We start from the raw sequence: 16,648 nt of genomic DNA on the forward strand, positions 1-16,648 counted from the left end.
CAAATAGTTTTTCTATTTCTTTTTCAAACTTTCCTTGTATTGTGATGTGGCTTGCTTGGCAGATTGGAGCATTTTGCTGGAAGTCTAATGAACGAATGTTAAACTTACCTCTACATGTCTTTTACAGTCATTTAACCCACTATGGGCAATAGAAAAGTCACTGTTGCATATAGTGCAGCGAACAACACTGTCATTATTTTTGACCCCTATTAGGCAGGGGTACACTTTAGTGTAGTCTGGGGTGAAGTACGTTTTATATTTTATTTTTTTGAAACACTCTGCCATGGCGCTGCAGGACACAAAACTGAACTGATGGACAATGAAAGAGAGAAAGAGGTCGACTGTAAAGCCCGCCCACAGAGAAAACTGATAGGTCTACTTAGCACAAAGCGAGACCAATCAGGATTCCCCCTTCTCTCTCCCCCCCTCCCTCTCGCTCCCCCCCCCCCCTTCAAAAAAATTGATTTCCGGGATATTGTATATAATTTGCGGGCATCAGGGAGTCACTATCAATATGCGGGAGACTCCCAGAATTTCCGGGAGAGGTGGGATGTCTGCCAATTACCTAGGTTCAATTCCCTGCCCTGTTTCTAGGAAGTCTGTATGTTCTCCTGGTGAGTTTGCCCCAGCTGTTCCAATTTCCTCCCACATTCCAAAAACGAATGGGTTAGCATTAATGAGTTGTGGGCATGCCAGAAGCATGGTGACACTTGTGGGCTGCTCAACGTAATCTTCGCTCATTTGATTTGACGCATACAATGCACTTCACTGTGTGTTTTGATTTTTCAATGTACGTGATAAATAAAGTATCTCTTATCTCTGAAAACATTTATCTGATTTCTGAAGCTCTTTTCAACTCTATAAGTGCAACACCAATTTTCAAGGAATGATACATTCCCAGATTCTTTTGTTCTACTGCACATTTCGGTGCAAGTCCTACCCTGTTTGCCAAACGTCACACTTGTCTGCATTAAATTCCATCTGCTTTTGTTCAGCCCAAGCCATTTTTAAATTAGGAGGAAGAGTGTGAAAAGGGAAAAGATCTCTCGCTCTCGCTCTCTCTCACACACACACACACCTTGGTATCTCTCCGATTAACACTCATCTCTCTCTCTCATTCTCTGTATGTCTCTGCAGAACTACACCTCATCCCTCGTCACCATTCAGAGCCGCAAACCTGCCAGCTTGTATTCCTCCTTCTCCTTCTGCGCACACCGCCCCCCCCCCCCCCCCAACCTTCTTATCCTGCATTCTTCCCTCTTCCTTTCTAGGTGAAGTGACATTTCACCTGATAGTCTACCAGGGTCACCCATTGTGTCTGGCACCCATGGTATGGCCTCCTCTACATTGCGGAGACCCGACGCCGATTGGGCTACTGCTTCGTCAAGCACCATCTACAAAGGGAGGGATTTCCCAAAGGCCATCCATTTCAAAATTTGACTTCCCATTCCCATTCTAACATGTCTATCCACTCGATAGCCTCCGCTACTGCCACGATGAGGCCACCATCAGGCTGGGGGAACAATGCCTCATATTTCACCTGGGTAGCCTCCAAGTCGATGGCATAAAGATCGATTTATCTAACTTACAGTAATTTCTTCCAACCTCCCCTCCCTCCATCTTATTACATTTTCCATTTTGGTTCCCCTCTTAACCCTTCTTTTTTCACTTGCCCACCCCTCCTTTTTCTAACCTGGTCCACTCTCCTGTCCTATCAGATTTCTTCTTCTTCAGCCCTTTACCTCTTCTACCTATCACTTCCCAGCTTCTTAGTTCATTCCCACCTTCTCAGGGTCTTGACCAAAAACATAGATGCTGCCTGACCTGCTGAGCTCCTCCAGCACTTTGTGTATTTTATATACATCTTTTTCACTCTCTCTCTCTCTCTCCCTTCCCCTCCATTATCTCATATTCTTTTGGACATGATTTTTCACTGGAGTGCCCTGGCACCTTGGTGACTTCCCCAGGGCAATACTGTCACAAGTATTTCATGTCACTTGTCCCTCCGTCCCCATCCATCACTGCAACGTAGAACTATTGCAAGTTGTTTAATCCCCAGCCCCAGGTCTTGGACCTAAACGTTAACTTTGTTTCTCTGCGGTGCATGCTGTAGCTGGACTGTGTACAATATTTTTTAATGGAAAGCTGGCATTGCAAGCATTAATGGCTTTGAGGATCCAGGGGAACCAGGGAGCTCAGGACTCACCATCCGCAGCTGCTGCAGAGGAGCATCGAGAATGGCAATTTTCTCAATCGTTAAACACAAAGTACACTGCAGATGCTGTGGTCAAATCAAGACGTACAAAAAAGCTGGATGAACTCACCAGGTCGGGCAGCATCCGTTCTCAATCTTTACATTTTCACATTTTATGGAAACGGTAACCTACTTGAATTAATGGATCTACAGTTCAAAGGAAAAATATTTTTTATTCAAAAATAGTCAATTACAATCAAATGTATTTGCTTTCCGTACACGTATATTCGCACTGGTTGGGGATTAGATGGATCCGATCAGCGCCAACTCATTGTTAGCGTGGCTGTGCTCCTGACGCAGGTCACAGACCCAACTTGTTTACAGACCCAGAGCGGAACTGGAGCACATTCTCAGCCACTGGTTTTCATCCCAATTCCCGAAGAAAGGATAAAGTTTCTCCGTGAATTTATTCCCAGTGAAGGTGTAGAGATGGGTCTTGCTCTCTGCGTTGTAAAATGAAACTGTCCTGAACTCGTAACTGAGATAAACTCCCACTCTCCCGGGGATGGGACTGGCAGGGAGAGGGGACTGAGGGGAGGTGTTTACGTATAAGCTGTCACTCCATCGTCCAATGGTCCAGAATCCATTTTCTGGTATCAATGCAATCCATTTCTCTCTCTCCACAGATTCAGTGGCGACTCCCAGACTCCAGCCCCGATTCCCTGCCACCTCCACCTCCCAGTAATGTCTTCCCGATGTGAATCCCTCCAATCCCAGCACACAAGCCCAGGCTGTGAACCTCTTCCCGGAGTCCGGGAGATCCCTCAGAATCTGACTCCGTCTCACACTCTTCCAGTCCTCAGACACCTCGAGCCACAGACCCGCTGTTTCCACATCCAGGGTGACAGAGACTGTGAGAGAAAGCAGAGAATTAGAGAAACTCAGCAGTGCGGTTTTGAGACTGGGAAAGAGGCAGATGAGCCAGAGCTACAGTGGCACAGGCAGCAGAAACTTTTCCCAGGGCTTCAACTACATTGTACATTGAAACATATAGTAAAATGTCTCGTTTTTCTCCAATCAAATTTGCAGTTGTTGCCATCCTTCCGGCACCAATGAAACGTGGGAGGAAACCGGAATACCAGGAAGAAACCTATGCTACTGGTGCTGGGAAATAAAGCACAGCTGACTATGCTATCGTGTCGCCCTGCAGCGGGAGTTCTGGAGGAGGTTACTCGTTTAGCAGGCAAATTCAGAGCTGGAGAGGACTGAAGGTGTTAGGGGAATGGCGAATGGGAGTGGGGTGTAGTTACCAGAAGTTCAATAAATCAATGTTCATGCCTTCAGTTTGGAAGATACCCAGACTGAATATAAGTCTGTTGCTCCTCCAACCTGAGTGTGGCCTCATCGCAAAAGTACAGGGGGCCATGGACAGACATGAGGGAATGGCAATGGGAAGTAGATTTGAAATGGGTGGCCACTGGGAGATCCTGTTCTTTGAGGCAGATGGAACAAAGGTGCTCGATGAAGCAGTCTCCCAATCTACGTCAGGTCTCACCAATTTGCAGGATACCAAGCCAAGAGCACCAGATACAATAGATGACCCTAACAGATTCGCAGGTGAAGTGTCGCCTCACCTGGAAGGACTGTTTGGGGCCCTGAATGGTAGTGAGGGAGGAGGCACAGGGGGAGGTTCCACTTGCAAGGATAAGTGCCCGGAGGGAGACGAGTGGGGAGGAAGGAGTGGACCAAGGAGTCGCATAGGGAGTGGGGAAGAGGCAAAGATGTGCTTGGTGGTGGGACCCCATTGGAGATGGTGGAAGTTATGGAGAATTATGTGCTGGATGCTGAAGCCGGTGGGGTGGTAAGTGAGAACAAGAGGAACAAGAGATATGGGTTGATGGTGGAGGAAGGGAAGCCCCTTTCTTTGAAGAAGGAGGACATCTCAGTAGTTCTGGAATGTAAAGCCTCATATTGAAAGCAGATGTGGTGGAGGTAGAGGAACTGAGAGAAGGGGGTGGCATTTTTTTTTACAAGTAACAGGGTGTGAAGAGGTATAGGCCAGATAACTGTGAAAGTCAGTGGGTTAATATTAGTAGATAGACATAATGTTACATTCATGGGTTCGGTTTTGACATCAAGAATAAGCTGCTCTGCCTCACAATGACTCTTCCCTTGGGGCAGGCTGCTCCTGAAACTGCTGTAAGTTCACTGGACAGTGTCTGTGTAAACCTCCAGGCCAGGGTGAGAGATTCTGTTTAAATTTGCATATGAATGTGGAAATTAGTTTTTCCGATGTTTACTGCCCAAGTTCTTAACTAATGCTTTGATTGTTATTTTTATCCCATCTGGACTCTGCTTCTCACTTTGAAAATGGAGGGAGGGGGAAACAGAGAGAGGGAGAGAGTGAGAGGGAAGGGAACGGAGAGATATCTGGAGAGAGATAGAGATACACAGGTAGATAGAGAGAGGAAGAGAGAGCAAGACAAAGAGAGTTAGAGAGGGAGGGAGATAGAGACAGAGAGAAGCAGATAGAGAGAGTAAATATGAAATCTGTCCACAGGAAACACCTTCTTAGAAAGATGTAGGCTTATCAGGGTGTTAGATGGATCTAGGTCAACTAACCTACCTGGCTAACCTAATTGGTTCTGGTCCAGGGCTACAACCAGCATTGTTCTATGATCTCTGCCCCCACCCTCATGCCTTTCCCTTTTCTTCCTTTCAACTCTTGACTGGTTCAAGCCAGTCAAAGTAGATGACCCAGTCTAACAAGATTACAGATTGCTTCTTTGGCAAGCCTGCCACTTTAACATAATAAACAGCTACTCATCTGAGAATGGTCTCAGGTTTAGCAGGTCATTTGCTGTAACTCCTTGAGTTCACATTCAGTTGTTCTGATTAGATTATCCCAAAACAAGAATCAGTTCAGAGTTCTTAAAACGGGGGACTGCAAGAGCATGTCTCATAAAATGGCCACCTCCATCGCCTTCAACTTGGGTTTGGTGTGTATGAATATCTGTCAGATCCAAGTTGAATTTCCCCAACCAAACATACTGCATGAAATTATTCTCTGTTATCTTTATATAATGGGAACAACTGTAAATTGTAAATCAGGGACAAATAAATTGTTATGATATTTACCAGATTGAATGTTATTAAGCATTTCCTTCCACACTGAGAATGGTAAAGGCCCATTGAATTCTGTCATTGTCAGAGCCCCATCTCGGACTGTCAGTATCTGATCATCTTCAACCCTGCAAATATTAAACAATCAGGTATAAATTTAACATAGGTACTTTGCTGATTGTATTTTACAAATAAATGGAGAGGTGTTAAGAAGTAAGCATGTCCTACCTCCTCCTCTTCCGGCACGATTCCTCCTGAAATAAATAATACAGTATTCCAAATAGGCAGAGACTGACTAAGTTTTGCTAAGGCTATATTACATACACATCAAGTACAAGTTTATTGTCATCTGACTGCACAATATACATTCAGATGAAACAACGTTCCTCCGGATCACGGTGCACCCACAGAGCACATAAAACAAAAAAATTATCAGAAGTTAATGAACTATAATGAACTGGAGTTCAATCTGGTTAAGTGTGAGGTGATGCATTTTGGAAGGACAAACCAGAAGACTGAGTACAGGGTTAATGGTCAGTTACTTAAGAGTGTGGATGAACAAAGGGACCTTGGGGTTCAAATCCATACATCCCTCAAGGTCGCTGCACAGGTTGATAGGGTAGTTAAGAAGGCCTATGGGATGCTAGGCTTCATTAACAGGGGTATTGAGTTCAAGAGTAGAGAGGTCATGTTGCAACTCTACAAATCTCTGGTGAAACCGCACTTAAGAGTATTGTGCTCAATTCTGGCCACCTCATTATAGGAAGGATGTGGAAGCTATGGAGAGGGTGCAGAGGAGATTTACCAGGATGTTGCTTGGTTTGGAGAACAAGTTATATGAAGCAAGGTTAGCAGAGCTGGAACTTTTCTCTTTGGACCGTAGAAGAATGAGAGGGGAATTTTTTTTACACAGAGGGTTGTGAGTGCTTGGAATGACTTGCCAGGGATGGTGGAGGCTAAAACATTAGGGATATTTAAGAGCCTTTTGGACAGGCAGATGGATGAAAGAAAAGTAGAGGGTTATGGGGTAGTGTGGGTTTAGTACTTTTTTTTAAGGATTATATGGGTCAGCACTACATGGAGGGCCGAAGGGCCTGTACTGTGCTGTAGTGTTCTATGGTTCTATAATTCAAAGTGCATACAGCACACAGTACAGGTAAACAAGAAAGAGTAAACAGTATACGAAATAGTAAAGTGCTTGCTATCCTAGTGATGAGACCTCAGTAGCAGTCGTACAGTCTGAGGGAAGAATGCTGTGAGACTAATGAATTAAGTTAATAACTAAAGCTGCAACTTTTACTCTTAAATCTAGATAACATCTTAAAGCTTTACTTCTCTTCTGCATTCACTAAGGAACAGCACATCATAGAGTATTCAGGGTTCTGGGCTGAAATACTACAATGTGTTCTCATTAAAAATGAAGAAGTATTTGAGTTTTAGCAGGCTGAAAATAGAATAAATCCTAGGGCCATCTTAGATGTATCTCAGGAAAAGGTAAGGATGCTGGCAAATTGTTAAAACTTTGCCAGTGAAGTATTACCCATCTACTTGCCATCAAAAACAGATATGCAGAACTGTGCTGGCTAAAAGGCCAGCAATATCATATCACACTGTTTATGGACTGCTTGTCCTATTCACATGAAGGAAGAGGTTACGCAGCATCCACACCAGGACCACCAGACTCAAAATAGTTACTTTCCCCAAGTCCTCAGGCCATTAACTAACCCCACTGCATTCCCAGCCACCACTACTTTATCATGTCCTGAGAGTCACCTTACGTACAGACACTGCTGTACCTAGTGCCACTTTATGTACAAACAATCATTCTACGCATACAAGCTAATGTTGTGTATTTTAATTTACTGTATTTTTAGTTGTGTTGTTTATGCTTATTATGTTTTTATGCTGCATCAGACCCAGAGTAATGATTATTTTGTTCTCCATTACACTTGTGTACTGCCGACTGACAACAGCTTTGAACCTTGAATCCCGAATCTCGAATTAAGTGCCAGTGGTAACTTTATTCAAAAAGGGCATTAGGAATAAAGTGGGTAATTACAGGGCAATGAGTCTATTGTCAGTGTAGGAAAATCGTAGAGGACAAAAGACCTCCAAGAGACAGGACAAATCTACATGTGATATGGCCGGGATTAATCAAAGGGTAGGCAGTATGATGTTATTAAAGATAAGGAGAGAAAGAGAAAGATTATCTTTATTTGTCACTTGTACATCAAAACATGGAACCATACAGTGAAACCAACAGAGTTGGGGAAGTACTGGGGGAGAGTACCCTGCAAATGTGGCCATGCTTCTGGTGCCAACGTAGCATTCACACATCTGACTAATCCTCATACGTACATGTATGGGAATCTGTCAGTGCGTTCCACACATCCACCAATCCCTATGTAAAAAAATGATTCTGAACCCCACTATACTTTCCTCCAGTCACTTTAAAATTACACCCCTTTGCATTAGCCATTTACACACTGGGAAAATGTCTTGGGCTGCCCACTCGATCTATGCCTCTTATCATATTATACACCCATCTCTCACCTTCCTTCTCTCCAAAGAAAGAATCCCTAGTTCACTCAACCTACCCTCACAGACATGCTCTGCAACCCCGGTAAGTCTGGGATAATGCTCTGGTAACTACAGTTCAGCCATACAAAATCTGTGAGTTACAAAAATCTGCAGAGTTTCAGTGGAGTTCTTCAAATGCTGGGATTGTTGTAAAATTCTGCTCTCTATGGAATAGGTCTATCAGATTTGTTTGGATCTTTTGGGGACTTCAGATCTTCAGTAAAATCAGAGAAGCATAACTGCTTCTGGAAAACCCCAACAGGTCAATAAACACGTAAGTGCTGTGCAATTCATGAGAATCAATAAATCAAATCTTTCCTCATTTCCACCCAACCCCAAATCCCTCACCTTCAGAAATATCACTGCATCTTTCTGCTCTATCTGTTGCTGTAACATTGAGATTTCATCCTCAATGGAAGTTAATTTCTCTCGAATCTCCCGAAGACGTCTCTCCATTAGATCCACAATCCTTTCCTCCTGTTCTTTGAGATCTCCGATTAAACGCTGCTCTTTCTCGGTGAGACTCTGGTGTATTTTAGTGAACTCGGATGAGACGCGGGACTCCAGACTGCGTGACTGATCCTACCGGACGAAATATGGACATTTTTGTAGAACACAATAACTGGAGCAAAACTGAAATCACAGAGAGGCAGAAGGGGCGACTTTACCTGAATCTCAGAAATCCTCTGTTTCTGCTGCTGCTCCATATTCAGAATTGCCATTTTCTTCTCAGTGAGCGAGGTGAGGGAAGATTTCATTTGATCCTGTGATGGAGAAAGTCATGAAAAATGGTTCAATAGTTGCGTTTGATATCAGAGAATATAGTATCTCTGCGATTCCTGCACTTCGCAGACGTCCACAGAAGAAAACCCCAAAGAACGAATGCCAGAGGATCGTTAGAGTCCCAAGCCCCACTCCCCTCCCCCTCCCAGGCTCAAGCTGCAGCATCAACCCTCCCCCTCCCCCCACTTGTTCCAGCAGGAAGCATCGGCGCCCAAGCATGCAATAGCAAAGCCCCCGAGGAGACCATGGTCTGCAATCCAAGAGCAAAACAAACATTAGAGAATTTTAAAAGCACGAGGTTAAGTAGATGATCAAATCTGTCTCTTTTTTTTTACCTTGCAAACTTCAACAGCTTCTTTAATCGGCATAAAGTTATGAGACTTGTGCTCCCGTGCATCTCTACAGATCAGGCAAATCAGAGTCTTGTCCGTTTCACAAAACAGCTTCAGTTCTTCCTCATGTTCCTTGCAGTTAAGCCTACTTTCCTTTCCTGACGGACACAGCAGCAGTTTCCGAGCTTTCTCTGCCAGTCTCACTACGACCCGATTCACTCTGAGGATTGTTTCCTGAAACTGCGCTCTACATTCCGGGCAGGATTTGTTCTCCTCCTTTTCCCAACACCGTGCGATACACGCGCGGCAGAAGTTGTGTCCACAACCCAGTGACACCGGATCCGTATAGAAATCCAGGCAGATGGAACAAATTACCTCCTCCGTCCAGCTCTCAACCGGGTGCTTCGAAGCCATTTTAATCCAACACTTACTTCCTGGTCCAAAATGCTTTCGCATTCATGAAGCTGCCGAAACCCTGCAGTAACCACGTTTGTCCAGTAAAGGCACTGCAGTACCCACAATGACCAGAAACGGCCCGAGTGCTACCGGCGGGCGGGTGAAAGTTAAAAGTAAATTTTATTATCAGAGTACATCTATGTCGCCACATACAACTGTGAGATTCATTTTCCTGCGAGCATACTCAGCAAATCTATAGAATAGTAATTATAAAAGGATCAATGAAAGATCAAGTAGAGCGTAGAAGACAACTGCACAAATGCAAATATTACTAACAATTAATAAAGAGAGCTGAAATAACAAGGAAAAGAGTCTTTAAAGTGAGATAATTGGTTGTGGAAACATCTCAATAGTGTAGTTATCCCAGTTAGTTCAGGAACCTGATGGTTGAAGGGCAGTAACTGTTCTTAAACTTGGTGCTGAGAGTCCTGAGGCCTCCTGCACCTACTTGATAGCAGCATAGACTGACTGGGTGGTGAGGATCATTGATGATGGATTCTGGTTTCCTATGACACTGTTTCATGTAGATGTGCTCAATGGTTAGGAGAACTTATTGGAGTATAAATTTTGCTCAGTTCTGAGTTTGCTATTTGCTATGCATGTATCCTAAAAATGTAGAAGGCAATGGTGTGTTAATGAGAGGTAGCTAAGAGATGTAGATTAGAACATGATTAAGTCAATGGGTAAAAACAATAGGGGCAAGATGTACGTGTGGTACGTGTGATACGCAACTATAGATCGATTACATATGCTAATGCAACTGGACCAGGAGATTGCTATAAAAAATGCTGGGTCCGAGGATCGGTGGGCAATCAGCGACTAGCTCAATGACTGTCTCAGCTTTGATTTGCAAAGTAAAGTTTAACCCTTCTTGAAGAATCTTCTGCGTCTCTTGGTCATTTGTGGGGCATGAGAAACCACGACAAAATTGGCGACCGCGGCAGGACCGGAAAGAGACCCGCGGAAAGGAAACGGCAGATTGGGGACGCTTCCCAGTCCTCTAGGGACCCCCACAAGGCTAACAGAATTAAGGGTGCACCCAAACAAAAGGTAAGCACTTTTTGCAACAATTTGGACTATGAATTCTGTTGGCTTTGGGGAGGTCTTGGAGTCTCAGAAGTATGGAACCACTGCCGAAGGGTCTCTCCGGTCCAAAGAATCTGGCAGAATTGGGGGTTAACAGGAGGCTCAGAGGATTGATCAAGAACACTGCAGTGAGGGTAAGTACAAATAAGTTAATAAGTTATTTAAGAAAAATTCCACGTGGTGTTGGTAAATCCCTGTGGGTACCGCTTCATATGAAACGAAGGGCTGAATGGGCAGGGAAAGGAAAATAGAATAGAATTAGAGTAGAAAATCCTCGTGGATACCACCTTAAGAGATAAGAGTCTGAATGGGCGAGGTGCAAAGAGCAAGTTCTGTGGGTACCGCTCTGGATAGAGGTCTGCACGGGCAGAACAGAATAGGAAACAAGGACAGTCCAATATATAGTTTAAAGCGCTGGTAGATAGACGATAGACTAGGCATAGAATTAGAGTAAATAATATTATCCAGTAAACGAACTGTGAATCTCTGAAATACCTTAGAGAGAGAGAACAACATGACAGGTAAAGGAACGGCAGTAGAGATTCTGAGCAAAAAATTCCCAGTAAATAAATGTGAGATCACAAAAACTTCAGAAAAATGGGAAAAAAGAACCAAAAACCTGGTCACAAAATGACCAAGAGAAGGAAGTTTGTGCGAAGAAATGGAGGGACTAATTAAAAATTACAAACCAAAAGATAAATCTAAGAAAAGAGGGCAAAAAGGAGAACGAGAAAAGGAAGTGCTAAAACTCTTCAGAACAGAGGGAGAAAGGCTGAGGAGGACAAGTAGAATATTGATTACAAGCGAGGAAGACACTAAGGTGCTGGAGAAACAGCCTGTTAGAGAGAGAGGGAGGTACAGTGAGAAGCTGGCTTCAGATCCGCACCCGGATGTGAAAGAAGCAGAAAGACCCCCTCCCTATAATGAGGAAGGAACCCCTAAGCAGTGCCCCCTGCTGACGGGCACAGTAAACATGCAGGGAGAAGTCCAAGTTTGGGAGAATGAGGAGGAAAAAAAACAATACGAGAAGGAAAAAGCGGCGATATGGAAGGAGATACAGGCAGAAAGGATAAAGATGGAACAGGTACAGAGAGAAATGGAAGAAGGGATTGAACGGATGAAATACTTAAGAGAGGAAAAGGAGTATGAGTATAGAAATAAACAGACTAGAGAAGAAAGTGGCTCATCAGGGCAGGAAGAGATGAGGCATTCAAGAAGAGGTGGGAAAAAGATAGGAGATGAGAGTCTTGGAGAAACACAGGAGAGAAAGGAATCAAGCACAAGTAAGGGTCATGAGGAGTCCCTGCCACAGGTGTACAGACACGGACAGAAAGAAAGAGAAGGTGACTCATTGGAGGATCAAGAGTTAAGTGGAAAGAGAGAGGATACGAGAATTTGTGGGGAAGAGGTAGGAGGCAGAAACCTAGAAGAGGAGAAGGAGGCAGTAGGGGAGCAACTTGCAGAAGTAGAGAGAGAGCTAGATAAGTTACTGAGCGGGGGTTGCCAGAAGAGATGCGAAAAATACTCCAGGGGCCAACCAAGTCTTGAATCAAGACAGAAAGGAAGGACTCCACAGGGAGACCGAGGGAAGAGCAGGACCCCGGAAACATTTGTGTGGGAGGCAGTAAAGACATACCCTGAGACAAATGGGGAGTCAGGTGAGGAGGAGAGCCAGGGCAGGTGGGAAGGAGGAGGAAGAATGATGCCATTCTTAGTAAAAGGATCAGGACAAGTGCAGTATATCCCTTGGGGATCCCAGGACCTAGAAGGGCTGAAAAACACTCTGCCCAATTTACATGAAGGAGCAGGGAAAAGGATTAGAGCCTTTGAAGAAGAAACAGCGGGACTATTATTGGCTATGGGAGATTTGAAGGCACTATTGATAAAGTTGATGGGAACCTCCAAATTTAATGAACTAATGGAAATGGCTGGCATAGTAAACTCGAACGACCCAAGAACTGATGGAGACGGGTTTGACAGAGTGAGGCAGAGGATATGGCAGGCCCTCAGAAAGCTTTATCCACCCAAAGTGGACCCCAAAGCCTTAAAAGGGGATCCACTGGGAGACACTGAAAACCCAGCAGCCTACGTAGAAAACCAGTTGAAAAGGTGGAGACTGGAGACTGAGCAAGAGGTGGAGAATAGCTTATTTATGACCTCACTGTTCCGACATAGCATTTTGGATGCAATGCCTCCGCAAGTAAAATCCAAACTGGAGGAAGTGGTTGGGCTGACGTCAAAGACCCCACAAGAATTTAGAGACCACGTAGTCCATGCGGTTGAGAAATACCGGAAAGACAAATGAAGGTTGGCTGAGCAGCAGGAAGAGGTGCAAAGAAAGTTAATACAAATGCAGCTCGAAGAACTCAAAAAGAAGGAAAAAGAGAAAAACAAAAAGATGCTGCCAGCAACCACCAGTTCGAGTACAGCCATCGAACTGGACAAAGCACTGCTATATGGAGGGACCGATCATACTGTAAGACAAGGGCTGGAAAACCCCATGCCAATAATCAATGTCTTTGGAGGAGCATTCCCACAAATGCCCTATCAGGAACAGACTAAATTCAAACAGCCCAGACAGGACTGGAAGTCCCAAGGAGGGGGACAGAAGAGCTATGGGCAGAGGGGACCAGTGAGGAAACAAGGGGAAAGAGAGGTAGAGAGATTGTGCTGGGGATGTAATCAGCCAGGTCACATGAGAAGAGATTGTCTGTTTACACCATGGCCTGTCACACACCAGCAGGAACCGATAAGAAGGGAACCAAAGTTTAGCCAAGGACCAGCTCCCACAGGCCCAAGCGGACCTGTGAACCCCTATGCGAGGTATTAGGGGTGCCCCGAGAACTCGAGTGGGAAGGGACATTACCCAATGATAACAAGGGAGGCAGAAGAGGAATCCATTGTTCAGGTTATGTTAGAAGGGCAACTGACACCATTGATGATAGATACTGGAGCCACGTACACTTGTGTACAGCCACAGTATGCCCTTCACCTTCCCATGTCAGGAAAGTTTATTAAGACGGTAGGGTTCTCGGGGAAAACACAGTTGACACAGTGCACGGCTCCAGTGCGGTTGAGAATGGGAAATAAAGGAATTGTTTTGCCGGTGCTAGTATTTAAAGGAACTCCGATTAATTTGTTAGGCAGAGATGCCTTATTGAAACTGGAATTAAAATTAGAATGCACCAGAAATGGGCTGAGTGTGGAAAGAGCAGGGGCTCAATTGATAGTGCGAGAAGACAAGAAGGCTAATGTCTTTTGGATAGGAGACATCACAGATCAGATTCAGGAAACCTGGGAAAAATGGAAAAAGGGCGTGCAGGCTATATTACCCAGGGCTGTAATGCCCAAATCTGAGCTACATTGTACAGTGATTTTTGACGAGACTCAGAACAGGGAGTTAGAGGAGAGATGGCACCTGGAGGCATGTACCCAACAACACCTGGAAGGGGAGGCTGTGATAATTGGAAAGCAAGGGGCAGCTTTACAAGTTAAGTGGAACACCTTTTTAGAAAAATGGTACAGGATACCGGAGGCGGCGCCCCACGTAACGTTGTTGGTAAATAAGGGATATCAGTCTAAAGACTTGGGACCCCTAGTTAAGAGTGCTGAAACCGTAACAGTGTGGAGGGAAATCACGCCAGAGGTGTGGATATCAGAAGACAACAATTGCATTAAAATAATGGTAAGTGTAGATATGGTAGGGACAGTGAGAGAGGTCGAAATAACTACCCAACCACACCTGCCCTTGCTGGGAAAGGAAAGAGGCCAGCAGAAAGATAACAGGTTAGATGAGTTGCCGTCTATTCTGTGGTCACAGCATGACACGGACGTAGGGAAAATAAAAACAGCTATTCCGGTGGAAATAAAGCTGAAAAGGGGAGCAATTCCACCCAGGAGACCATAATACCCTCTAAGACCAGAAGCAGAAGAGGGAATAGCGTCGACAGTGCAGGGGTTGCTTGAAATAGGAGCGCTTGAAAGAACAAACAGTCCATGCAATACCCCGTTGCTGCCGGTCTTAAAAGCAGATAAATCTAAGTGGAGATTGGTGCATGATTTGCGAGCGGTAAATGATGTGGTAGAGGACTGGCCAGCGGTACACACACGCTTTTGACTGATGTTCCACCAGAAGCAAGTTACTTTTCAGTGATTGATTTGTGTTCGGCTTTCTTCAGCATTCCTCTAGCCGATCAGTGGCAGTATTTGTTTGCATTTACTTACAGAGGTGCTCAGTATACCTATACCAGAATGCCGCAAGGATTTAAACATTCACCACACATTTTTAATCAGGTATTGAAGGCAGACCTAGAGGGCATGCCATTGGAAAGTACATTGTTACAGTATGTGGATGACCTGTTGATTTGCTCCCACAGCGAGGAACAGTGTGAGCAGGACACTACAACTCTGTTAGAGAAGCATTTGTGTTAACACAGATCCTTGTTATCGAAACTGTCTGGACAATGCACCAATGTGCCCATATTGGTGTATGTTATATCAGGCGTCCTCGCAGTTTGACCAAAACAAGCTTGCCTATCACTGTAATTATAGCAGAACCTGGGCTATAAATAAAAGAAGCCAGACACCTACACTGCAACAGCTTATAATGCAGGACCATCTGATTTATGAATGTTTCATGCGGGTGGGCACTCACCCGGTTGGCCACTTCCGAGGCAACTGCACTCAGACATGGGATGTAACCCCAGGTAATAGACACTTGACGGGTTCCCCTCCTCCTGAGGGTGCAATGGACTCTCAGACTATCCCATTAGCAGACACTTGGTGGCTGTGTGGACAGGAAGGAGGTCTGAGATCTACGTTCCCCCTCAGGTGGGCAGGAACATGTACGCATGTCATGCTGCTTCAGGAAGTTATAATGTCCCCTGAAGTACAGTCCAATTCTGATACATGGAGCTCAGAAAAATAGAGGGTTATGGGCAAGCCTAGGTAGTTCTAAGGTAAGGACATGTTCGGCACAGCTTTGTGGGCCAAAGGGCCTATATTGTGCTGTAGGGTTTCTACTTTCCATTCAAAAGCATTGGTGTTTCCATACCAGCCCATGATGCAGCCAATCTATAGAAGTTTATCAAAGTTTATGATGTCATGCCAAATCTCCACAGACTTCTAAAGTAGAGCTGCTGTCGTACTTTCTCCATAACTACATTTATAAGATGGGTCCAGGACAGGTCCACTGAGATAGTGACACCCAGGAGTTTAAAGTTACTGACTTTCTCCATCTCTGATCCTCCAATGAGAACTGGCTCATGGACCTCTGGTTTCCCTCTCCTAAAGTCTACAGTTAGTTCCTTGGTCTTGCTGACATTGAGTGAGAGGTTGTTGTTATGACACCACTCAGCCAAGTTTTCAATCTCCCTCCTCTATGGCTGATTCATCACCACCTTTGATATGGCCCACAACAGTGGTGTCATCAGAAACCTTGAATCTGTTGTTGGAGCTGTACTTAGCCACACAGTCATAGGTGAAAAGTGAGTTGAGCAGGGGTCTAAGCACACAGCTCCATGTTACACCTGTGCTGATGGAGATTGTGGAGGAGATGTTTTTGACAATCTGAACTGATTGGAGTCTGCAAGTGGGAAAATCCAGCATCCAACTGCACAAGGAGGTATTAAGGTCCAGGTCTTAGAGTTGGGATGATGGTATTAAATGCTGAGCTGTAATCGATAAAGAGCATCCTGATGTATGTATCTTTGCTGACAAGATGTTCCAGGGTTGTGTGAAGAGCCAATGAGATGGCATCTGCTGTGGACCTGTTGCTCCAGTAGGCAAATTAGAGCAGATCCAAGACACCACTCAGACAGGAGCTGACATGATTTACAAACTTGCTGTCTGCTCCACGTTGACAAATACAGTACTGTATAGATAGATAGATAGATAGATAGATACTTTATTCATCCCCATGGGGAAATTCCAACTTTTTTCCAATGTCCCATACACTTGTTGTAGCAAAACTAATTACATACAATAATTACTTAACTCAGTAAAAAAAAAAATATGATATGCATCTAAATCACTATCTCAAAGCATTAATAATAGCTTTTAAAAAGTTCTTAAGTCCTGGCGGTAGAATTGTAAA

The 16,648-nt window shown here is 44.6% G+C and overlaps 1 protein-coding gene across 1 annotated transcript; it reads right to left on the bottom strand.

The window, feature by feature from the left end:
- Positions 1 to 2,407: 2,407 nt before the first annotated feature.
- On the bottom strand, positions 2,408 to 9,683 carry LOC140717674 (nuclear factor 7, brain-like). The gene is made up of 6 exons (XM_073031317.1): positions 9,016 to 9,683; positions 8,566 to 8,661; positions 8,246 to 8,479; positions 5,546 to 5,571; positions 5,333 to 5,445; positions 2,408 to 3,105 (listed from the first exon to the last, which is right to left on the bottom strand). The coding sequence occupies exons 1-6, from the start codon at positions 9,466 to 9,468 to the stop codon at positions 2,573 to 2,575; spliced, it is 1,455 nt and encodes a 484-aa protein (XP_072887418.1). The 5' UTR covers positions 9,469 to 9,683; the 3' UTR covers positions 2,408 to 2,572.
- Between the last annotated feature and the right edge of the window lie 6,965 nt (positions 9,684 to 16,648).

This window comes from Hemitrygon akajei, chromosome 2 (assembly GCF_048418815.1).
Source record: "Hemitrygon akajei chromosome 2, sHemAka1.3, whole genome shotgun sequence".
Lineage (NCBI taxonomy): Eukaryota > Metazoa > Chordata > Chondrichthyes > Myliobatiformes > Dasyatidae > Hemitrygon > Hemitrygon akajei.